At 40.3% G+C, this 25,591-nt stretch overlaps 2 protein-coding genes across 4 annotated transcripts in view; one reads left to right on the plus strand and one right to left on the minus strand.

Moving 5' to 3' along the window:
• Positions 1-3,931, plus strand: part of DPYS (dihydropyrimidinase) — a 30,955-nt gene extending 27,024 nt beyond the window's left edge. For 2 of the 3 annotated variants that reach the window (XM_068183091.1, XM_068183082.1), the window contains 3 exons: positions 82-289; positions 1,785-1,890; positions 3,737-3,931. In XM_068183091.1, the coding sequence (XP_068039192.1) occupies positions 82-289; positions 1,785-1,859 (283 nt within the window). In that variant the 3' untranslated portion in view covers positions 1,860-1,890; positions 3,737-3,931. The remainder of the gene's footprint in view (positions 1-81; positions 290-1,784; positions 1,891-3,736) is intronic. The other variant, XM_068183100.1, reaches the window with a different exon arrangement.
• A 6,420-nt stretch (positions 3,932-10,351) lies between these two features.
• Positions 10,352-24,074, minus strand: DCSTAMP (dendrocyte expressed seven transmembrane protein). Its single transcript, XM_068183112.1, has 4 exons — positions 23,972-24,074; positions 16,012-17,074; positions 13,159-13,479; positions 10,352-12,421 (listed from the first exon to the last, which is right to left on the minus strand). The coding sequence occupies exons 2-4, from the start codon at positions 17,035-17,037 to the stop codon at positions 12,323-12,325; spliced, it is 1,446 nt and encodes a 481-aa protein (XP_068039213.1). The 5' UTR covers positions 17,038-17,074; positions 23,972-24,074; the 3' UTR covers positions 10,352-12,322.
• Between the last annotated feature and the right edge of the window lie 1,517 nt (positions 24,075-25,591).

The raw sequence follows: 25,591 nt of genomic DNA on the forward strand, positions 1-25,591 counted from the left end.
CTATATCAATTTATCCAAATTTTATAATGAAGTCAAATGCAAGAATCATAGTAATTTTTGTGTGTTGTTTTGCAAACACAGGACAATATCTGCAAAGACACATCACCAGGCAAATAACTTCAATATATTTGAAGGAATGGTCTGCCATGGAGTTCCAGTCGTGACAGTTTCAAGAGGCAAAGTGGTTTATGAAGGTGGAGTTTTCAATGTCACAGCGGGAGAAGGCAAATATGTCTCCCGTCCACCATTCCCTCCATATGTCTACAAACGAGTCAGGCAGCGGGAACAGGTTAATTAAACTAATAAATCTCTGTAATGCCTTGTACAACATGAGGATAACTAGCTCTTGGGAAAAGAAGTTTGGGGATTCAATGGTAATTTTCCTTACTAATCAAAATATGCCAAGGTGGGAGGAAAGGAAACTAAGGACTCAAATTTTATTGCTCTTTCTCTTACAGAAAAATATCATGGACTAGTTCCTGCTCTTACAGTAGTCTGTCCAGCTCGTGAACTAAGCCTCAGTGCTTTTAAAAACAAACATGTCCTACTTGCAATAAAAGTGGACAAAGTTTAGCTTCTGAGTAATCTAACTGCTACATTTCATCAGTGATTTCACTGAAAATCAGAGAGCCGAAATTTCATATGCAGGAAGAAATATTGCACCAAGGAAGAAATAAAAAATTTTCTAATTCTTTCATGGATCAGAAATTTTGAGCTAAACCTTGCAGAGTGTTGAACATTTTGCTGTGTTCCAGCAAGAATGTGTTAAAGCAGAACATCTGCAAAGGGCACTGCAGGGCCAAGCAAGATAGATCTGTTTAAGCTTCTGTTCTCTTCTGTTTTTTAAAGAGAAATATTTCAAACACATAAAGATTGGGTTTTCAGTGCCTAATTACGGTGCAAGCATCCATGATGCTTTTGCATCCTTAGTGTACTGTGAATAGGATTTTCAAAAGCACACTGTATTAAGTACCTTTTAAAATCACCACCTGAATCAGTGGGATTCGCTGCAGGATCTAAAAGTTGAATCCATGTGAAATAAGGCCCAGTGAAATGCCCCCAAAATAATTCTGTATATTTCTTTCTGCTGTTGTCTTGATGGACTGAGAAGGGCATGTAAAAGTGGCTGAATGACACTTTCCTCCAAAGACCACAATTTCACAGGATGTAGTGAGCTGCCTGCAAGTTCATACACACAATACAGTATCAAAACTAAACTAAACTGAAATTTGTAAGAAATTTTATAATTACAAAATTCTGAAAGTCTTCCATGAACATAGTAATTTCCATTTCCTATCAAAGCTAGAGAGAATTTTCCCTTAACCCAAGTATCAATTGCAGCCTGTCTTCAGAAATGATTTTTCAACCAGCCTCCTGCAGCCAGCAACTTGGAATAGTGAGTGATAGATATCTACACAAGGCAGAATTTGATTTGTTATTTACCTCTTACCTGATGTATTAAAAACATCACTGGAAAATGTGAATACTCTAACAAATAGAACAATCCATAAAATGAGGTGGAACATGTTGTTTCTTTAAAAGATGGATTTGGAATTGGATTGTTACAGTGTTGAGCAGATTTAGCCACCCAGCTCCTGATGAAAGCTGAGAACTGAACAGTTTAAACCCAGTGAAAAAGATCTTTTCTAGAGAGAAGTTAGATGAAAGTACTGCGATGCATTTCATAGAAAGACAGATTATCATAGGATTCTATTTCAATTTTGTCCAATTGGCAATTGCAAGAGAAGACAAAATAGTGAAAGATTTAAAAAATTTTATTGCAGGTATGTCAACCTGTTTCTGTCAAGAGGGCACCATATACAGGCACGGTCTCAGGAACAGCTGTCACGCGAAAATAACAGGCTTATCCCTCAGTTTTGGCTGTTGCAGGTAACCATCTCCTTTGCTTAGTAAAGACTACCTAATGCTTCTCTGAAACTTCAAGAAAACAAAAGGGTAGCAGGCTGTCTACCTGGTGACAGGCTTGTCTGAAATAAGCCCTCTCAGAAGCTGTGTTGTCTTGGTATCTGTAAATTCAACAAAAAGGTCTGGCATCCAGGCATGGGCATCCTCATTTTGATTGGAACCTTATTTTAAAAGTTCAGTTGAAAGAAACTGATGAAGCTCAGCTGTTAGACTGACACGTGGGTATGAGGGCCCATACAAAACCCAAGTTCAGTTAGCAACAGGAGTATGAAATGAAGCATGACTGTTTGACTCGCAAATTTACAAACAGCTTGATGTGAAAAATTAAATTTGTTACTGTCCCTGTGTTACAGACAATAACCCCGCAACAAATGTGCTGTTTGGGTTAAGCTGACAGATTTGTTTTGCAAAAACAAAAGCTGCCTTCGCAAAAAGAGAAGGCTCCAGGGAGACCTTAGAGCAGCCTTTCAGTACCTAAAGGAAGCCTATAAGAGAGTTGGAGAGGGTTTTTTTTTTTTACAAGGGCATGCTAAAGGAAGCCTGTAAGAGAGCTGGAGAGGGATTTTTTTTACAAGTGCATGGAGTAGTTGGATAAAGTAGAATGGAATTACACTGATAGTGTAGGTTTAGATTAGATACTAAAAAGAAATTCTTTACTGTGAATTTGGTAAGGAACTGGAACTGGTTATTCAGAGAATTTGTGGGTGTCCTATCTCTAGAAGTGTTCAAGGTTGAAACACTTGGTTTAATGGAAGGCATCCCTGCCCATGGCAGAGGAGCTGGAACTAGATGACCTTTAAGCTTCCTTCCAACCCACACTATTCTGTGATTCCACGAATAAGGTGCTGCAAGCAATGCCAGCACTGTTTGAATTAGTGTGAGCTCATCACTGCTAACAGGAGTAACACCCAGCATCTGTCCTTCCCTCCCCTCCAGTGTTCACAGTGTGTAACTTTGTTATTGACAGTCCATGTACATGCCCTGGTGTTTGGCAGATCTTTCTGTGAGCAGAAATCAATTAGCTTTGTTTTCTGTGTTAGTTTTCTGTTGCCTTGGTGAGTTGAAGTGTCTCTTAGGAGAACCAAGCAAAGATCAATGCAGTGCAGCATATGAGTGGGGTGAGGCAGCAGGGAACAAAGACTAACAACAGCACCTCACTCTCCAACTGTTTAACAAGCAGAGGAAATGCTTCAGGAGAAGGTAAAAACTAGGCAAGTCCTTCAGCAAGCACGGCTGAGCCATGCTGCTGCTGTGTGTCAGCTGCAGCTGAAGTGTTTGCTACAGCAGAGGAGTTGATTAATATGGGTTGGGGGAACAGTGTGTGACAGGAAGCATGCCAAAATCCAAGCTGAAGTTTTGGGTGCAAATGTGTACCAACAATGAGATCAGGTAGTTTGAGAGATGATTTCCCAAATAGATGAACAGAAAGCACCAGTTTGTACCTCAGATAAAATGAGTCTATTCTTAGTGCTAATTAATATGGGACAGGAACAAGCCTGCTATGGTAGGAGGGTGAAATTAACTTTTCCATTTCATGGTATCATTTTTAAAGCTACCTTACAGTGTACCTCATCCAGGGCATTAGTAGCAGCAATAGAGTGCAGTATCTTATTTTTTTTCCTCTATCCTAAGGGAAAAGCTTTTCTAACAGAGAGGACTAAAGGCTAAAGCTTCAGTAGAGTTGCGGGAGCAATAATAATTCTTTCTAGCTCCTTGCACTCCTTCTCCATTATTATCTCTGAGTGACAAATTGCAAAGAAGAGATTTTCTTTTGAAAGATGATATTGTATTGTCTTTTTCTTCTCTGTAGATAAAAGCAAATGAAAATGACCTTGCTGCCCCCACCAGCAGTTCCTTCTGGGTCCAGCAATCAATCCACAATCAACTTCTCCAGAGCCAACATGAAACAGTAACCAATGAACATTATACTTGGTTTCCTACATAAAATTGTCATTGAAATTTGTCTTTGAAAATACTTTTGCTGTAAGAATTGGAAAATCCTTTTTAGAAAATGGAGTAATAATTAAAAAAACCCTACAATTATAACGCAGCAACAGCTCTGTATATTCTTAAAAGTATTGGGATTTTGTTTTGGGATTATTTTGGGATAGTATTTCTTAATGTTTATCTTTAGAAGGTATTAGCTACCCAATAAAGTAAAAAACAATGAGCAATGGTGTTTAAGAACATTTTTTTGAACTCCTGCTCCATTGGGTCCCAAGAGATTAATCCTAATTCACTAATTTTATATGTTAGGAAGATCTCTGTTGTGCTTGGCAATGCAGTGATTACTGTATCTGAGAGTAGATGCTGAATTTTATTTTTTTAATTTTCCATATCTGGAAGGGGTCAGTACAGAAATATGCTGATTCAGAGCACCCACTATTTTGGAGCTACTGCCACATCTCCATGTCACTATCTTTATATATTTTGTCCCTGCCAACTGCACCACCAAGCTTTTTTTGGTGGGTTCAGCTATTTTCCTTGTTGAGAAACAAGGGAAAATGGCAAACCTATGCCAACCATACTTGTGAACTCACCTACAGTAATAGTTTGTGTTCTAGCTTTATGGAGAGACACACCCATCACCTGAAGGCTTATGAAGTGAGATCACCAGAGAAAAACAATTATATATATATGCATTAATATCAAAAAATCCTTTTAACTGAAAATTAGGTTTTTCCCAATGTAACTAAAACTTTGCTTTTTGTAGAATAGGATTCCTATTAAAAAAAAAAAAAACCTCTTTTGCTCAATTTGTCTAATTTCCAGTTTCAGGGGTTGTAGTACTTTCAGAAGCATGATTCTGCTACCATGTCTAGACAAATTTTGATTTGGAGAACTGGAATGTTGTTTAAAGTTGCACTTTCATATGTAATAGCTCTTCTTTTTAAGCAGCTGCCACTGGGGAAAATTTAAGAGAGTGTCATGGTTTAATCCCAGCTGGCAGCAAAGTACCACACAGACATTTGCTCGATTTTTCCCCCTCCCTAGTTAGGTGGGGAAGAGAATCAGAGGGGTAAAAGTTAGAAAAGTCTTAGGTTTGGATAAAGACAGTTTAAATGGTAAAGCAAAAGCCATGCCCACAAGCAAAGCAAAACAAGAAATTCACTCCCCATTGTCAGGCAGGTGTTCAGGCATCCCCAGGAAAGCACTCTGAATGTTCCCCCTGCTTCTTCCCCCAGTTTTACATGCTGAGCATGAGCATATGGTCTAGGGTATTCCTGGGGTCAGTTGAGGTAAACTGTCCTGGCTGTGTCCCATCCTATCTCCTTGTGCATGCCCAGCCCTCTTGCCAATGGGCTGGGACAAGAAACAGAAAAGGCCTTGATGCTGTGTGAGCATTGCTCATTGATAATGAAAATATCCTTGAATTATCAATTCTGTTTCCAGCACAAATCCAAAACATAACCCCACACTAGCTACTGTGAAGAAAATTAACTCTACCCCAGCCAAAAACACAGAGAGAAGAGGCCAACACAAAATCACCTGCACAGCAAGTTGGCTGTCCTATATGTAGAAACAATGTATTCTGCAACCCACAGGCGAAACAGGCACAGAAAGTGCTGCATATTTTAAGACATACACATTAAACATATGAAAGTTATTGTTATTTTTGACAGTGGAAAGCAGACTTGCAGTTCCTGCTATTTTCATAGGCATACAGTGATGTATGAGCTTTTATGAAAAACAAACTCCTATTAGGTCAGTAGTTCTTGTGTCTCTAAACAGAAAAAGAGGGTTTTCCTTATAAGATGATGGAGGATAGTCATGGGTATGGCTGACAAGGTCTAGCACCAGTTCCCATTTCTCAGGTTTATCTTTGGGGTGGCAGAACCATCAATCCAGCACTACTACAAGGAAATAGAGTTTACTGCTCAGTACAGACTTCTGTACTTCATACTCTGCATCTCAGTTTGTTGTCCAGTCTCCCTTTACAATCAACAAAGAGAGAGATGCTTCTGCAACTTTTTTTGTCTCTGCATCAAGATCTCACACAGGTTAAATGACTCTGTCTGGAGCTTTTCTTTAGGATGAGGGGGGCAGTTTTCTTGCAATGCTTGTTTTTCTTCATTGGCTACAAAGATTATACGGGCTGTGTAACTATGGTGCAGACTTCTACTCTACGGCTGCCTTCCACTGAGCCCATCTTTGCCTCTCTGAACTGGAACTTTCTTGTATGAAGGATGCCTGTCTTTTCTTATCTTTTGTCTCATCAATAGTCCATGTCAACCATTAATCCATTCGTTCTAATTAATATTTTGCTACATTGGAAAAAGAGCAGAAATTTTATAAGAGTAATCTCCAAACTCTGAACAGTATTATTTATGGAAAAATGTATGATAATTCTTGGTTTCCTACTCATTTGTATTAGATTAGAAATGAGTGAGCTTTCTCCTGTATAATTAACAAGGAATTCCTGTTCCCTATGTTCATACATACTGCTCTGTATCATGGACTATTCTTCCTATAGGGCTATACTATTTTTTGTTTAAGAAATACCTACTTTTTAATTCCAGTGAGTCTTAACTATTGTGCAGATGAAAGAAATTATCTGCATATTGTGAACTGAGATTTACACCAAATCATCTGCTGTATTTTTGCATCCTTGGGTGCAACAAGCTATTGAGCTTGTCAGGTTTGTTATATTTATGAATATCTGTTTTGCCATGACACATGCTAGCCCTAGTACCTGAATCCTACCTGAAGCCACAAGATGCCAAGTAACAGCCCTTGAGGAACTGTGTGACATCAAAAGAATTTCCACTGTGCCGTTCAGGCACTCCTGCTAATATTGAAACTGTCAGATTGCAAATCTCTGTCATCCTTGTTCTTTCCCCCCTTACATGAGCTAGGCTATAATGGTGGAATCTTCCTAGGGGTATAATTTTAGGACTGCCCAGGTCTCTATTCCAAAACACTAATAAGGAGTGACAGCAGAGCCAACAGTAGCATGGGATTTTTTAGTAGGCATATAGTTTGGGATTCAATGGGATCACAATTATGTTAGCATAGGTCCTGAACTGGAGCACTAGAAGAAGCACTGACTGGTCTCTCAGTTGTACCTCAGTCTCTAGAGCCTGACAAGACTTCTGAATTCATTCTGTAATCTCATCCCTGAGCTATCACTTGCTCATTGCATTCTCAAGTTGTTGCTCTGTTCTATAAATGTTGTGCTAAGAAAACAGATGCCACACACCAGGTTGGAAAGGTGATTTAGAGAGGTTCTGCAGCCCACACAGTTGTCCTGAGCCTTTCATGAGAAAGTAAGACAATAATCGCTGTCCCAGATTTTTGAATCCTATCTCATTTAGCCATAATCCGCAGGCTCCACCACTTACTGAGAAAAAGGTTTGTTTGCTTTGACTCTTCCTTCAGTCTTTTGGTCACTCTGATTGCTTAGAGAGGTGATACTGCTGCATTAAAACCATTTTTCTCTGGAGCAATATCTGTGCAGAGGAGCCAAGGAACTGTTTTGTCGAGGCTAAAACACAGACCATCCTTTCTTTGCTTAGCACTTCTCCTTGGAATGTTACTGGTTTCCATCTCTTTCTTGTATGGAAAGGTTGAAGATTCAAACACTTTGTTAAAGTAAGGAAAAATTCTATTAACCATATTTTCATCTCTCTCCCCACCCAGACAGAAATTTGGGATCTTTAGTACTCCATTCTCCCTGGTGATATGGATTCCAGAGGCAGGAGCAGAAAAGCAGTTTGGGAGATCTGACCCCTGAATGCACAATACTGCTTCCATCCCCATCATTTGCCAGAGAAAGCCTCAATATGGACGGTATGTGCTGGCACTCAGCTCACCACCCGTGAAAGTCACAGCTGTGGTGCAAACACCCACAGCTGCAGCTCTTCTCTGTTCAGCCCGAGGCATCACGGGTGGATCTCTGCAGAGCAGCAGGTCTGGGCCCTGTGGCTGCCCTGGGCCACTGGAGGGCAGGGCAGGTCTGCGGTACCAGCAGCGAAACGAGGAGGAAGGCACTGTCATGCACTGCAGCTCCCGTGAAGCGTGCCCAGGGTTTGAGATCTGTGCCCCTAAAGCCGACAGTAACATCCCTGTTTTCAGGCTCTATTTTATCAGCAGCAGAGAGGGGTCCTTTGATCCGTACTCTCCACTTTTGTGATGTAAAACAGAATTAGAGGAAAAGCTTTGATTGTCCTTTATTTTCTAACTGCATCTCTGGGCTATTTAAACTGCAATGAAAGCAGCGAGTCAGTGTGATAATATTGACAGAGCAGGGGTCACGGTGAGAGCACTTATAACCCAGCACCCTTTGCACACCCAGCTGCTCACATGAAATGCTGCAACAAAACCAGCACAGAGGAAAAGAAGCCTTTAGCCAGGTCTGGGGGTATGGGGTGCTGATAAGGAGAGGTCCATAAACACAGCTGCTGAAAGGAAATGTCCTTGTTTGTCGGGAGGGTCAGGAGCACTAGCATGCCTTTCTGAATTACCTTCACAAGACAACCAGGTCAGCCTTTCACTAATTTTACAAACCAGATTTGATCCTATTGGAGGATTTTTTTACAGTAAATCAAACAGCTCCTCCACGAGTGAAGGATGTTTCAAAAGGAAGTTTTTGTATTTTCTGTGAGCTGAGAGAAGGACAGGGATGACTGAGTAAAAAGCCAAACCTGAACTTCTCAGACTCTTGTTCTTAGTGCTGAATGTGTTTCTTATGAGCCCTAGAAAGTAATTTAGAAGCAAAGCCCAGTAACATGATCTTAATCGATATTAAAATTTTCTATTACACCAACAAATGAATAAAAATCCTTAATTTCAACTGCACCTAAAGTCCCATGCTCAGCAGAAAGAAAAGCATTTCATGCTTTTATGGATGAGAAAGAATGATCTGGTGAAGAAAACATACTAAAAGAGCTAAAAGAGGAAAGAAGACTATGAACGACAGAAGAGCCAAAATAAAATGTAGGAAATCTGAGGAGAGGATAGTCAAGAAGAGGAACAGAAATAATTGTGAATGGAACACTGTATTTTTATTGTAACTGGTAGACTTTTTTTTAAGAAAAAGGAACAACTTAATCCTGTGGTTGAGGGTTATGGTTAGCAGAGAGGCCAAGGAAATAGCTGAACAACTTGCAGAGGAGACAGCTGAAGATAAACAGACTTCCCCTGCTCACATGACAGAAACAAATGGAAGAAAACAAAAAGAAAATAAGGTCTGGAGAGAATGAGAAGTATGTCTCTGTGTAATTTCAGGGGGCGACAGACCTGCCTTTTCATCTGTACAGCTAAAGAAAGACACTGAGCAACTGAAGGAATAGGTATAGTGCTGTAGGCCAGAGTAAGAACTGTCCTACTGCTGAGATAAAACTCAATGTCTTTGAGGCCTAGAAGGTAGACTTATTAAAAAAAAGTAGACTTTATTTAAAAAAATATTAAAAAAAAGGTGCAGAATGTGCCATTTTCCCTGATAAACCAGGTTTAGGGAGATGAGGGAGAGCAAACTTATCTCTTTTGCCTGCCATTGAGGTCATGTTCAGCATATAGGTATGCATGTGTATGATCACAGAAACGAAGTGTGCATTAGTCCACTCAAGTATGTGACTCTATTTTGACTGTAATGATTACAATATTTGTCAGGTGGCACCCTTGATGCTGGCACAACACATTCACAAATTAAAACAAGCTTTTTCTGTGCATATCTAGTATTTTTCCTCAAACGTGCTGTGTTAAAGTCAATAATCACACAATGGCTGAGGCTGTCAGGCAGCTCTAGAGATATCTGCTCCAGCTTTGCTGCTCTGAGGCGCTCAGAGCCATGTCTAGTGGCTTTTGAGTATCTCCAAGGATGGAGATTCCATAACCTCTCTGGCCATCCCATTCCAGTGTTTGACCACCCCCACAGTAAAAAAGTTTTTCTTGTGTTTCAGTGAAATACCAGTCAACTTCCTGTCTGGAAGCAGCTACCAGGTGAAATTGTTCCATCACCTTCCCACAGATTGAGATGAGTCTGACAAACCTGTAGTTTCTCAGATTTTCCTTCTTGCCCTGCTTGAAAATGGGAGTGACATCTGCTTCCCTCCAGTCCTCAGTAATGCCTCCTGATCACCAAGACCTTTTACAAAAAATCAAGACGCCTTTCAGTGACATCAACCAGCACCCTCAACACCCATGGATACCTCTCCTCATGTCTCATGGTGTTTGAGAGCTCTCTAACTATAAGGGGTAAGTCATCCTTTTTCTAGCTTTTCCTTCAGATCTGAAAGGTCTATGGCTAAAGACCAAGAAAAAGAAACACCTTGGGCTTTTCCATGTCTTCTGTCACTGGGGTCAAGCATCTAGGTAAAATATTTACCAGAACTGAGCATGTACAGAATTACAATTAGTTACCCAGGAAGGATTGGTTTTTATCAGTTTGAAGGGCAAACTAAGCAATGTTTAATTGTCCTGACAGGTAGTGGGGGGAGCATCCATATTTAACAATGGCTGAATATCCTTAAGTAAATGAAAAATACAGACATGGCATTGTCCTGAGAGTACTATGGAACTCAAAATCCTAACAGATTTAGGCACTTCTCTCAAAGATTGACCATCTGAGTAATTTTGATGAACCATTCCCATGGGCTGCAAAGCTTTTTTGTGCTCCTCGTAGAACAACAGAGTGAAAAGGTAATCTGAGTGGTAACACCGTCAAACAGGAAAAGCAAGAAACTCCAAGCCAAAGTTTTCCTCCTGATGATAAGTGCATGGTGTTTTGTGGTAGTGCTGTCAATCAGACTTGCACCATATATGGGCTTCTCACCATCTTGTCCCTTGTGATTGAAAGGAGCACGTCCAACTCCTGCCAGCAATTAGTCAGAACTATGCCAAAAATATTTAGCTCTTACTGACATGTAACTCTTCCCCTTTCATTTGAAATTATAGCAAGAGTGTGATCCTCTTATCAATAATACCTGTATAGCTATTCTGTTCTGTGAGTCCAAATTTAGAGCAACCTTCTAATTGCCTCTCTCTCACCAGAATGCTTCTTGCTACTGGTGCTTGACAGTAGCACCTAAAATACAAGCTGACATTCTGCTACTATTCAGGGCTGTCCCACTTTAGCAAAAAGGACATAGTCAGGCCTTTCAGAGACATTCAGTACAACCCTCAATAATGCATGGCTTTAATCCAGCGCCGTTTCCCAAATTGTTGTCACACCAGCAACCTGAACCACCTGCATGCATGGAGAAGTGAGACTTTGGAAGGCTCAAAGAAAAACAGTCTTTGTGTTTTTCAGTGGTTTAAGTGCAAAATGACTTCTGACACTTGCTACTGGAGAGTTTTAAGTCTTAATTCATTCAGATAATAGAGACATTGATCAATGGCTGTCCTGAAACCATGCATGTATTATAGAGGAAGAGAGCAGAATTTCCTATTATTCAGACTAAAAAAGGAAGTTGGCTGTGGCTGAAAATCAGAAATACACTGCCTGTTGGGTACATTTTTTAGCTCTGCATTAAATCTCTAAAGCTACGTAAGTCATTCCTACGTCTTTAGGCATTTTGCATTTGCTCTTGTATCATATGAAGGTCACATCACCAATGTTGGTTGAATAGGTGAAGCACTTCAGTTTTGGCTCTGTTTAATTGAATTGAAGTCATTGGTGCTTATGCAGCATAATTAAGCCCATTTTTATCTCTTCTGTGAGCTTCCTCAGTCTTCAAGATTTGAAACATTGCTTATCTTTATTTACATGCCTCACCCTTTAAAGATACCTTGTTTGCACCCACAGCAGCTGATTCCTGTCTATTCTAGCTCTTGTGACCATTCTCACTTCTACCTGTTACATGACCTCTCATGATTATCAAAGGCATCTAACAATCTACACTAGTGATACAGTCTATGGATATGTGGAAGTGGGGACCAAGATCAAGTAAGGAATTCTGGGTGGGAGACTAGGTAGGAGACTAGAAACTAGGGATGGTAGAGATCCAGGCTGAAGGGCTTGAGGCTTGAGAAATAGATAAAAATGTCTAGAAACATCTAAGTCCCAGTTCTTGGCCATCCTAGAAGGCAGTGGATGCACAGCCTCTGCTGTGTCTTCTATCGTCGGTGTCTGGCAAATGTGAAGAAGACAAACCTGCTGCTGTCATTACATCCTCTGTTAGCTCAACCCAGAGAGGTTTCTGGTGTAGTCCTAAAAGCTACAAACTATTTTATTGCTTTTAGACAGAAGAACAGATCATCCATGATTTTCTCAAGTACCAGAATGCAATCCAAAACAATCTGTGGTGAACTGCACACTATCCACAATGACATCTTTTCCAAAATACTGCTGCTCAGCCTTTGAGTGTGAAATTTTTGCATTTTACAATTGACATTCTATAGGAAATATGGTGCAAAACACAGGTGGAGCTAAAGCATCTCAGCCATATCCAAAGATTCACTTGGTCTCTTTCACATCATCCTGTAATTCTGCTACACTCCTTTCTTTCTTCCTCACTGCCTCTCTTGCCTTGAGGATTGGAAACCAAAAGTTGACCTGAAAAAAACAGAAATATGATCTGTATTATAGTATTACTGAGTTCAGATCAGCCAGACACTAACACCCTGTATAGTCAGTATTGGAGGCTGTAAAAAAAACAAACAAACTATATGTCTGCAGCTTTCTATCTGGATATGCCATAGGTATATGCATGTGTGTTTGTTGTTTCCATTAGTGTGTCTGTGTGTATGTATGTATATATATATGTGTGTATATATATATATAGTATATATATATATATATATGGACAGGATAAATGTTTTTGCAAGCAAAAGTTATGTTCCCTAGTAGTATATGCAGTCACACTGTGGTTTTAAACAGAACTATATCACCTTCCATATTGCTAACCAATACCAGAATATCTTTCTCTACATTTAAGGCTGCTCTTGCTGCCTAGGATTTGCTGTCTTGATTGCAGGAATACTCTAAGTGCTTTTCATATGTTAATGAAAACAAAGTTTCTTCTCTGGAGGACTCTGAATCTGAGAAGTATTTTCTTGCCAGCACATAGTCATTTGAGCATACCAGTGTCATGTCTGAGGCATGTGTACTGAAGTACAGAACAAAATGATTGGATGATCTAATCTTACCATTAGGCAACATGTCTCTGGCTCCTGAGCATTGGGAAAAGTCTATTAGCACATAATTGAAGTCAACAAGTGTTTAAGTATTTCCTGGATCTGGCTACCACCCAATGAGAAGCTTTATTTTTTCCCCCAGGGCTCATGGCTTACCGTTCTTGCAAACATGTTCTTCCCAGTTTTCTCTTGTAGCTTTGCTCTTTTTTTGAGTAATTTTGCATGTAAATAATGTATCCGTTTCATCTCAGTATCAGGATAAAAGGAAGTTGACACAAGTATTTTAAGTTGGGTCAGGAGGCCAGAGAATAACCCAAAAATTATTAAGAAGAAGATGATGACTCCAAGCTGAATCCATGTTGTGGAGGGAGCGAGCTCTGGATGAGGGATGCAGTTTTGCTTAACCAAAGGGATCTTGAAAGAATCAGTCTTTGCAATATGCTCTTTCATAGAAATGATATAGCTTTTCTCATTCTTCTGCACAAGAAAAGTGGAAAAAAGGTGTTGGTTATAGTAGAGATTCCCTCCTTTCTTAATATTTCTCCCACTGGATATTCAGATTTACAAAGGACTCTAAATCATCTAGGCCATCCAGTGTCTATATACAGTATGCTCAAAACAATATATTTATTGGCTATTTATAAATGTTTTGGACTCTATTCTCATTATTTCTCTTGGGACAATGTCCAGCACTTTTGACTGTTAAAAACTTACCTTCTCAGTGGCTCTGACAGGGAAATATTTAACTAATCTGGTTATAAATGGTTTATTATTTTACGACTCCTATGACTCTGCTCAGATGCTATGTTGGAGTGTCCTTTGTTGAGAGTAAAACTGCAGAGCAGAGTGTCTGTCCTCTTGGTTTTGTCTCAGCACACAATCAGTAGTGCTTCCACACCATGGTGGTTTAACCCCAGCCAGAAATTAAACTCCAAATAAGCCTCTCCCCTTCCAGTAAGAGAGGGACAAAGGCAGAGACTATGGGTTGAGATAGGAAGTTACTGAAAGCAGCAAGCAATGGAATAAGAGATGCACAGTAACAGCAGCAGTATTATTAACAAAAGTACGTAAAAACAGGAGGTGGTTTACCTACAAAAGGTATTCACCATCTCAGTTTAGTTCCACGTGGCCCTGGGACAAAGCCAAAATGGTGGCTCTTCCTATGTCCGGTACCACATGGCTGTCCCCACACAAAGACAAGGTGGAAGTCACTCACCACAGCACTCTCTTTGTTCCTGAGCCTGAGACAGCAGAAAATAATGACTGACAAACCCCTGAAAATATGAAAGTATGATAGTCTCCACCATGCTGTGCCTCTGCTGGGGACACTGGACTCAACTCTGGGCAGCTGTTTCCAGTACTGGCCCTGGCGCTACTGACTGCCCCACCCAGCTCCAGTCATCTCCTTTCAGCTCGGCTCAGACTTTGCTGGGTTTGGGCTCTCCTCCCCGCTCTGTTCCCTGCAGCTGCCTCCTGCACCAGCACTGCTGTTCAGCACCGTGTGCCTGAGTCAAGTCTTGGATGAGCAAGAGGGCAATGGGCACCAGAGGATGGGAGAGGCAGGGGCAGGGCTGAACCTGACAACCTTCCCAATGGAGAGAGGAAGGCAAAAACGTTTCTGTTCAGGGGTTCTCACCCTTTCTTCCCCCTGAAACCACACCTGCGGTGATGCTGTGGGTGGTATAGAACAGCAACGCAGCCATGCCCACATGGCACTCTGCCCTGTCCCCTCTCTGTGGCCACACACTGGCCCAGGCAGTGCTCCAACCAAGGGCTGTCACACAAATGAGGCTGCCTGACCTCCTCTTGTAGCTGCCTCTGCTTAGCTGGTGTCTTTCACTGCTTGTGGAGTGAAATGCTCAATAAGAAGGGTAAATTAGACATGCTGCTGGGGCCATACTATCAGGCAACTTTCTGTTCTGTGAAGAACACTGTAGGGACACTGAATAACCCAGCCTCTTTTCTGATCATGTCAAAGGAATAATAAACTCTTCCTTGTGGCTTTTCTAATCACCCTACTGAGGCCAAACACTTCTGTTAGATGTTCATTGGAGAAATGAAGTTCCCAAAGCATGCTACCCATCTTCAGTCAGTGTATCTCCATTCCTCCTGGGACTGCTCTTCCTTCTTTCACCTATTCTGTGCTTTTTCAGGAGTTCCTTGCTCACCCATGCTGGCCTCCTGCTGCCCTTGCTTGATTTGGTTGCGATGAATAATTCTTGAGCTATCAAAATGGGTAGCTTTACTTAGCACTAAAGGCATCACTCCAATGGTAAAATATTCTCCTTTAAGAATATTCAGACAAGATCCTGAGCAATCTGATCTATCTGTGAAGTTTTCCACAGAATCACAGAATATTCTGAGTTGGAAGAGATCCACAAGAATGCTCAAGTCCAGCTGTTAAGTGAATGGCCCATATGGGGCTCAAACCCACAACCTTGGTGTTATTAGCACCATGCTCTAACCAGTTGTCCTTGTTTTGAGCATGAGGTTGGTCTTGATGGCCTCCAGACTTATCTTCCAACCTAGTTAATCTATGTTTCTCTATGCTGCTGCTGCTCCTGCTAGAGGAACCTGGAGATTTTGGCAATAAGCCATTATTTTGTGTGTATGTGCCCATGCACACAAAGAAAATGCATAAAGTAAGATAGGCATCTCTTACATCAGTCTCACAGTGACTTTTGACTGTAAAAGGTAGTGCTTCACAAATGTCAGTTTTGTGAGTTTCCAATTATAAGCCTCTGGTTTTCTTAATGTATATAAATGGAGGAATTAAAATCCTCCTTTTAAAATTTACCATTCTCTAGAAATATGACAATGCTCTCGAAAGAACTATCTGGTTCCATCCAACCAATGTATCTGTAGAGGCAATGACTCATTTTGAAATGAATGATATTCCAGGAAACAATTTATGGCTCATTGCTATTTGTCTGCTCTTGCAGCTGCTGAAGATGAAGGGACATTTTTCAACACTAAACTAAGAAATATATGGTACCGATAAGTACTTACATTCTGAAAGAGACTGAGTTGAATGTCTAGATCCGGTACTTCTTGGAGATACTTGTTCACAGAAATAATTAACAAATAAAACAAAGAGTCTACTGCAACAAACAGAAGCCAGATGCAAAGATGAATAATTATAGGGAGAAAAGAACACAGCATTTTTTTCCTGTCCTTTCTTGTGAAGAAAAAGGATGGGATTGTCACATAATCTTTTCTCTCTTTTCTGTTAAGTGGCAGAAGACAGGGTCTTTGCTGTTGCTTTTGTTGCTCATCAAATGCAATGAACTGTTTTGTGATATAAGTATTCTTAAATTTAGCACTATGAGAACCCACAAATTTTTTGATAAAGAGGCCAGTTCCAAAAGAAACTAGAAAAACCCCAAATATAGGCAATACTTTCTGACCTATATAGGGCAGTATAGTCAACATAAAAGATATCTGGTTAGCAATTCTCTGGATTTCTTGCTCTGTGTCATTTAGCTCTTGTTTTAATGCCTCATCTAAAATTGAATAAGATGGTGTGAATTCATGCTTTAGGACCACTAAATCTTTGGGTAGCTCAGGAGGAAGCTTGGCCACCTCATAAATCCATTTTATTGCCTCAACATAATATTTTATCAAGGCAAATTGCTCATGCTTTAAATGACAGGTTATACTGTCTGCCAGAACCCTTAGATTGTGAAAAATATTTTTAATGTTGTTGGCCACCACAACACCTGTGCCAGCAGTAATAAGAGCATTCCTGCCATTTTTCAATCCACAGGAAAGGAGGAACAGAACACTAAAACAGCGCAGGTGCTTGAAACAAAAGAGCATGATAGAAAGCCAAATCCAAATGAATCCAGAAATCAGTAAGGGACCCAAGGAATGGTGTGCCAAGGAGAAGTGCATGCTAAGGAAAAACAGAAAGCTGGAGAGAAAGCCAACTGCAAAGCAAACTGCAAAAAGCTGCATTTGATACTTCCAGCCAGGCTTCCTTTCAGATATAAAAATTTCCCATGCGTTCCGAGCTATTGAGATGAATTTTTGCATTTTCTCCTGATTGTTGCTGACACTGCAATGGCTCACACTAAAAGGAAAGGAAAAGAAAAACACTGTCATTTACAGGGTCATACTACTGACAGTGATGTGCTTTTAACTGACTGATACTTCTTCACACTTCAAAATCAGCAAGTCTGACTCACATGAGGCTGAACCACCACACATGAGACCAAAATATTTGTACCAATGCCACAGATGTAAATATTGAGAAGGTGACTCTGAAATTATTTCTATCTTTTTTTTCCTTTTATGTTTTGCACACTTTGATTTCTCATTAGCTATGTAGAGATAATGGTTCACATGCACATGTGTGGATGTGAGTGTATGTATGAGAGAGACACCAGCTTCTTGTAGCACCCACTGCTCCCCACAGATGCTAGCTTTTCCTTGTAAGCACCAAGAAGGGAAAGAGAGGAGCACAGAAACTTCCTATTGGTAGCCCCACGAAGTGGAGCATGGGTTGATCTGCGGGGAGCAGCTGGAGCAGGGAGGAAGGAGCTGGTAAAGCAGCATGTGCACACTGCCCAGGGATGGGGAATGAAGCACAGCTACTTCAGGTGGAGGTAGGTTAGTACAGAGCGAAGGAAGTGTGCCTCAGAGGCACCATTCCTTCTTTGGGTCTCTCCTGGGATAGCATACCTACAAATTGGTCCATATACAACAAGCTGTCCATGAGCCAGCTGTGTGCTTCATGGCCAAGAAGGCCAATCCTGGGGTGCATTAAGAAGAACATTCACAGCAGCTTGAGGGAGGTGATCCTGCTCCTCTGCTCAACCCTGGTGGCACATCTGGAGTGCTGTGTCCAGTTCTGGGTTCCTCAGTGCAAGAGAGACTTGGAGCTCCTGAAAGGCTCAGTGAAGGGCTATAAAGATGATGAGGGAACTGGAGCATCTCTCTTAGGAGGACAGGCTGAGGGAGCTGAGCGTGTTCAGCCTTCAGAAGAGATCACTGAGAGAGGAATCTCATCAATGTATACAAAGAGGTGAAGGGAAGGTGTCAAGGCTCTTCTCAGTGATACCAACCAACAGACAAGAGCCAATGGGCAGAAACTGATGCATATGAAGTTCCACCAGAATTTGAGGAAAAACATCTTTACTCTTGTAAGTTCTCCAAAAACCTTGCTCGACATGGCTCTTAGAAGGGCTTAAAGTTGTTCATGTAAGCTCTGAGTTAGATGCACAGGATAAATATGGACAGGATATTCTCAAGAGGTCAAAACAACTAAAAAACTTTACTGGCAACTTTAGAAAATCAGAGAACTAAAAGACTTAGTGCAACATTCAGTCAATATAAAACACTTCTCAAAGCATTAACTTAGGAAACTCTAAGTCTGTTTGGTGTTAAATTACACAAAAATTCTAAGAAGAAAGAATTAGAAACAGGAAGACAGAAAATACATAGAAGAGGAGCCACAAAACTTCCACTCCTGGATTCCAGTGTTGTGCAACTGATGGAAATTCCAAGAGGCAGTAGAGTCAAGACATGCTTGCCTCATGTTCCACTTTAAACACCCCTTGGCCCTTCCCCCAGGGGGGAACTTCCAGTCATTTGGCCACTCAGGAGCTGGGTAAGGAGCTCTAGGGCTGGGGTGTGCAGCATTGCCTCCAATGTGCCAGTGATTGGCAGCCTCTGCCAGGCTGTGATACAGGCTCTAGGGTGGGGGGTGTAGGGCAGGGCACTGCCTCACCAGGGCAAGGCTCCACCTGCCCCTTCCACCACACACGCACCCCAAAATGTCTTGAGATATCAATCAATCCAGGCTCTCATAACTGTGAGGGTGACCAGGCACTGGAAAAGGCTCCCAGAGAGGTTGTGGAATCTTCATCACTGGAGATACACAAGAACCACCTGGATTCAATCCTGTGCCTTGATGATCCTGCCTGAGCAGGGGGCTTGGAGCAGATGACTCGCTGTGCTCCCTTCCACCCCTACCACTTTGTATTTAACCCTTATTAAGCCTAATAGCTTGTGCTTGTCACCATCTGTCCTGGTTACCAGTATGCCTGTTATGTAAATTACAGAGTATTTCTGTGATTCAATTCAGTTTGATGGGAGATATTATAATATAATATTTATAGTGCAATTTGTCCAAAGATGCAAGGTCAATTCATATGCATATTAGCATTTTAACATTCTAGAATAAATGAGATACTAATTAAATAAAATAAACAGTGGTAAATTTATCTTAAATAGGGAACAGTTGTCTTTGTAAAATACATCCTGAAGATATTACCTTGTCTTTTGCTTAGCATGAACCCAGCAGGTAGCCAGGAACTAAACTATAATTTTGTACACATACTGTATTTTATTAGCATTAGCCTTTATGAATTCTGCTAGCATTCACTGCACAATTTCCCCCTCCTTCTCATTGTAATTAGTTATTAGTTGTGTCATTATCTCCTTTGTGTGCAACAGGAGCTGAATATTATGGGAGCAAGCATCCATCACCAGCTGGGACCTTCTTGTACTGATGTGCTGCTCTCCCTTGGCCTTACTTGGGCCTGATCCTTTATAGTGCTGAGGACTATTCTGAAAAATGCTGTGTTTTTTGTGCTTAAACACTTCAGCACAGATGAACAGTGGGCAGTAGGCTCTCATGGTGGGCTTAATTCCTAGCACTATCACAGGTCCTGGAGAGTCTGAGAAAATTGCTCCCCACCAGGGCCTAAGTGAATTCAGCTGTAAATGAAGTACAAGAGCAATTAACAGCTCCTTCATAGAAGCAAAATTAGTTAGTCAATGCCCCAGAAGTAAGTAGAAGTCACCATGTTTGGGAAGGTGCTGCAAGTGAAATGAGGAGGAGAATTAGCACACTGCTGCCTGACTCCAGCTCTGCTATGAGCAGAGCTGCCCTTCTGCTTATGTGGATGGTCTGCTTTGTCCTCTTCCTACTGAAAGGCATTTTTAGGAAACATAATCAAAAATGAGATGTTTATGGTCCTGAAATCAAGCAGAACCAGACCTAACAGCCAGCAAACCTTGTCAGCAAATCCTGCACCTCTGCGATCAGATCGTTAAACAGTATGTGCCACCACAACTTCTTTATAGATCCAAGAAAAATTGCCTTGCACAGTGAATACATCTGGCATTCTGTTCTTGATTTAAGAAACCTTCACAAAATAAATGCAAAAAGTCTAGCATTTATCTAATGCTGTCCAAAACATCTGTGTAAGAAAAGAACAAATTTTCAGTTTTCTTTAGCAGCACCAATTTCACAGCTGTTCTCAGGCACAGTTTTTACATGGTTTTGAGTTTTACATGGTTTACATTTGTATGTATGGGTATGGTGAATTTGGGTTAATGCTTATAAGCATTCAGTAAATGGCTGTAATATGTGACTGGGATTTTGGCATGACTCCATCCTTAGATTTAATAAAAGTACTTCTGGACTGGGAGGCTAGAGACTTGCAAAATATGGACAGAACCTGAAAAAAATCAAAAAGTCTCCTTTTCTGAGCAGATTCAATGCTTTTACATGAGATCCCTGCAGTATTCAGAACATACATGGTAGGTTTGTCCTTAACCTGCATGAACCCAGAGCTTTAAGGCAGGAAAGGCATTGAAAGACACAGTGAATTTTGGAGCCTGTGGCATGGATGCTCAGGTGTCTCTCCATGGTCATTGAAGGTCACAAAAGGAGCATCCTCATCCCCTCAAGAACCCATCTCTAAGCTTAAACTTTTGTAAGAGTCAGGCTCACAGTGTGCATTTCTGTGGCTTGTCTGACACCTACCTCAGTTTTCCCCACATAAGGCATCAGGCAACAAGTATAGATATTCAACATTGAGTACAGGAGAACCACTCAAAGGATGAAAACTCAAAATCAAAAAAAAAAAAAATGTTAGGAGGCTGAATATTCTTATATCACCAGGCACTTATACAGATGTGAATGCTTGGGAAAGGAAAATAATACTCCGTCTTAGAGGTAGAAATAAATTGTTGGCATCACAAAAGAGGTTAATTCAGAACTTAAAGAGTAAACTTTGAGACCTTTCTGGAATTATTCTTCTTAAAAACATAAATCACAAAAGTTTCCTGAAGCTGTTTGGTGCAGTTAGGAATTATAACAGGAGGCTGACAAGAACAAAACCTTCATTTCAATTGCAGTCTGAAGCAAAGTACTTTTTCTCCTGTCCTGTAATATGAACTACGATGGGGGCTGCTGCCATTATTTATGTAGCATAAGGAAAGAATGATTCTTGGAAAGCTGTTTCTTGCTCTGAACTGCCAATTTCTTTTCACCATAGTTTCTAGTGATGAAAAACTTCCCCTCCCGCAGAGGGGAGCTGGAAGCTCTTGTGCTCTAGTTCTGCTTCCATAACTGATTTTTTAGTTGGGTCCAAGGGGAACCTCACTATGCTTTAGTTTCCCTCTCTAGGAAATAGTTACTCAGCTCTGGAAGCATGATATTCTTCTACCATATGGCATGCTGGCAGAAGTAATAATAAAAACAAATTCTCCAAAGGAGCTTCTATGGCAAGGAGGTTGGGCCACAGTTCTTAAGACTTGTGATGTACTGAAATTAATGCCAAATATTTAAAAGGCATTTTTCTAGTTTCATTTTAAGATAAACAAGAAAAATGTAAAAGCATTTTAAGGTCCTGTTTGTGTTATTTCAGATATGGCTACAGATTTGAGGAAGCAGAAGATAAGTACATAGCATCAAGAGTCCCTAGAAAATGTCCTTCCAATTCAGCCATGAACCCTGTGGTAGAGCTATGTATTTTTTAATAGTATATGTTTATGTTATGTATGATTTCTTCCCTGCCTTCTATGGAGACTCCTCCATATTCATCCTCCAAGTAGTTGTGGCTGCCTCTGCTACCAGTTTGGTCCTGTCCTAGTCCCTTGCTCACCCTGCAGCTGATGATGCCTTGCTACAGATAGAATGGAATAGAATAGGGCAATGAGTTGGAAGGGGCAAACAACAATCATCTAGTCCAACTGCAGTAGATTGAAACTCTAAATATTTGCAGAGAGTATTTGTGAAATCTTTTCTACCTAGGCTATTTCTTGCTTAGAGGTGAACAGGAGGTCTGCATGTCTAGTATATGGATTAGTCACCCATGCAAACACCTTGTCAATTTTTAATATAATGGAAGAAGCAGGTATCTCCTAAAATACATAGTGAGTAAAAGAATGGGATTTAGTAAATAATTTGGGGTTTTTGACAGAGACACACCTGACTTGGCAAAGCATGACAAAAAGAGTCAGATCTCTAAGTCTATTTTGATACACATCTAAGTCAGGCAAAGCCTAGGGACTACAAGTGCCATTGATTTAGGACTGAATAGTACTACCCAGTTTTTGCACCTTCACACCAAGTCTAATATAACTTTTTCCGCACTGTTGTTTGGGCTGATCCCAGGAGCAATATGGAAGTTTGGCAGGCCCTTTGCCCAGGATAGTGTGCAGGATCCTTATACATAAAACCAAAATCTTATTAAGAGAAACGTTAGATCCCATTGATTCCCAGCTACACAGAGATCTTTGCTTTGCCTCATAAATCCTGTCGGGATTTTTTACAGGAATTAAAGAATAGAAAGCACACAATAGGATTTTAAAAACAAATATTTCCTTTTTTGGCAGTTTCAGGAGCCTTCTTTTCTAGCCTGAATCAGTTACATTGAAATGTAAGAAAATTACTTCCCTTTTTTGGATACTGTCAAAAAATCCAGTGCTGAACTATGGCATAGTAAAAGCAAAAATACAGGAGGGAGTCCCACATTATTTCCTTTGGTCAATGCAGGGCATTCAACAAAGAAATAACAGCCCAATCAAAAATCCAGCAACATTACTGATGCTATCCCAGGACTTCATTGACACCCTTACAATTTCTCAAGTTCACATTATTTGCTTTTAACTGCATGAGGAAAGAAAGTAAATGGTACTAAACACATTAAACAGAAGGGATGACTAAAATATCTAATCATATATGTGCACATAGGAACTTGAAATACTAAACAACACAGCAATGCAAATATAACAATTTATACACAAGGAAAAACAAGCAAAAATAGCAACTGAGTGAGATCTCTTCATGTATTGAAAATAGCTTGGGATAATTCTGAACATTGCAAGATATTACAAGTTCTTTAGGATGCCATAAATTGATTAAATATCATCTAATATGAGATGTCTATAGCACTGGAGGTTGGACTCAATGATCTTTAAAAAGGGTTCTTCTAACACAAGTCTTCTGTGATTCTGTGATGTCCACATCTGAGGTGTCTGTGTGTCATTGAAGAGAAAAGGGCAATCACTCAGAACCATTACTTCAGACCTGTTTTAGGAGTCCACCCTCACAGAAGATGGATTGCATTCTATGAGAACTTTAGCTCAACTGTGTTCCTCAGACAGAGCTATCCCAAAGCCTGGGGAGATGAACCTCTCCGTGTGTTTCCTAATTGCCAGCACAGGTTGTATTTCACTGACCTGGACACTCAGAGAAGGACACAGAAAATATGTTGTGGGCAGCCATAGAAAATGGACAGCTATGGAAGGGACATAAAACAAGAAATCAGATTTTCTCACAACCCTATAGGCTGTGTTAGGAAGCTGTGATGCAACAAACCCACAGACATATTCCCTTAAAACACAGGAAGGAATGTAGGCCTAGTTTGGGAAATCCAAATGGCAATTTGCCTATTGCCAAAAACAAATCTACAAAACATAGAAAATTCTAAGTATGAGGAAAGGAAGGGAACATATGAGATTACACAGTCCCTCTACTACACAGAATAGCTCTACGCATACTTTTGGGAGAGTTTAGGGGTAAATTGCTTCACAAACTTTAGGAAAAGACTCTCCAATCAGTAAGGGGACAACAGTTAACTTAAAGCAAGTTCTTTTACCTTAGTACAGCTAGCTCAGTCCATGATTACTGTCCAAAATTCCTTGATATTAACCTTAAAGTGTTACTTACAGGCACTCCTGTAAAGCACTTGAAGGTTCTTCCCAGTGCTGTATGTCTCTTGACTTTGGTGGGGAACTGAGACACACAGTAGTAAAAAATCTCACATGAGTAATTTTTTTCCTATACCCTCCCTCAATGAGTCAGACACACTACAATTTTGAAATTGTTCTGGTTTTGACAAAGACTCATGAGGAAGTAACTTATGCACAAGACCAGAATAGTATATAATTTGCAATTACCACTTTCTACCTTTTTTTCTGGCAGAGTAATAGATATCAGCAAATGAGTTCAGGGCCCAAATTTCAACAATTTAATATTATGTTGAGTAATGCCTTAGGTCTAGAACATTTTAGCTATTTTGGTACTTCCTTTGAAACTTGCAACAATTCAGTACCCAAATAAATTTAAAGCTCTAATACTTTTCACCCCAAAAATGTTCCTACTGAGATATGTGCAAATACTTTTGTAGACAGTCTGTCAGAATATGGTCCTTAGAGTAAGACACACCTTAAATATACAATAAAGACAAAAGTTATATACAGTAAAGACAATTTATATACAGGAGGGTAGAACTGCTATGTAGAGGAACTTTAACTTTTATTTTAAATCTGCTATTGGTTTCTGCAGACACAGTTTGCATGTGCATTTGTGTGTACAGAGGAGAAAGATAATTCTGGACACCTATACTCCTCAGTTGAAATGTGTTACACACAACCTACCAATTACTGGATTGATCTATTGAACCAGTCAGTCCTTTTATTCAGTTGTCATCAAGACCATCTGATAAAGACAACAACAGATTTAAAGCAGATCAAAGGCTGATACACAGCTTCACAAGGACAACAGCAATGAAAAGAGTAAGAGGATTGTTACATACCTATGATACCTTTTCAATAACACCCTTCATACACTGATTTTTTCAGCCATTTTCAGAACTAACTTGCAATTATGGTTTTACTGTTTATGTTTAACCTTTCAGATTAATTTTTCTCAGAAATGTCATAGGTGGCTTGGTCCATTGCAGAGATGTTACCTGTTACGCATAAGAAATTCTGAATTGGAAACTGACTCTCTTTAAATTCTGATTTCATAGCTCCAGAGCTGTACACTAGTCTCGGTTCTGTCCTTGGACTCTTTGCAGAATCCAATCAGTAGCCACTGTAGTGGTGGCATGCACATTATCTGTTTGCCCTTGGTTGAAATGTCCCTACCTGTAATTTTCCAGACAGCTGGTTTTCCAGCAGATACTGATAGTACTAGGTAGCAGGTTGAGCCCAGGTTTCCCCTCTAAATAGCAGCCATACCCCTGCTCTTCCAAAAGCAGCTACTGAACAAGTTCAGAAAGCTGTCAGACAGAATGGTGAACATAGCATAATGCTCATAGCATCTAAATTATGCATAATGTAGGGCTATAATTAGATACAGTGGACCATCTATAACTGGAGAAAGTCTCTGATTATTATAGGTTGAATGGATGAAATTATCTTTTAGCAGAACATACTGTTCATATTATGAAAAAAGGGAATATTCTGTTAAGGGATGCAGGTAGGTGCATATTAAATCAGACCAAGCCTCCATTGAACCCAGCATATCAGCCTTGATAGCAGCATACAGCAGATGTTTACAGAG

Source organism: Anomalospiza imberbis, chromosome 1 (assembly GCF_031753505.1).
Source record: "Anomalospiza imberbis isolate Cuckoo-Finch-1a 21T00152 chromosome 1, ASM3175350v1, whole genome shotgun sequence".
NCBI classification, from domain to species: domain Eukaryota; kingdom Metazoa; phylum Chordata; class Aves; order Passeriformes; family Viduidae; genus Anomalospiza; species Anomalospiza imberbis.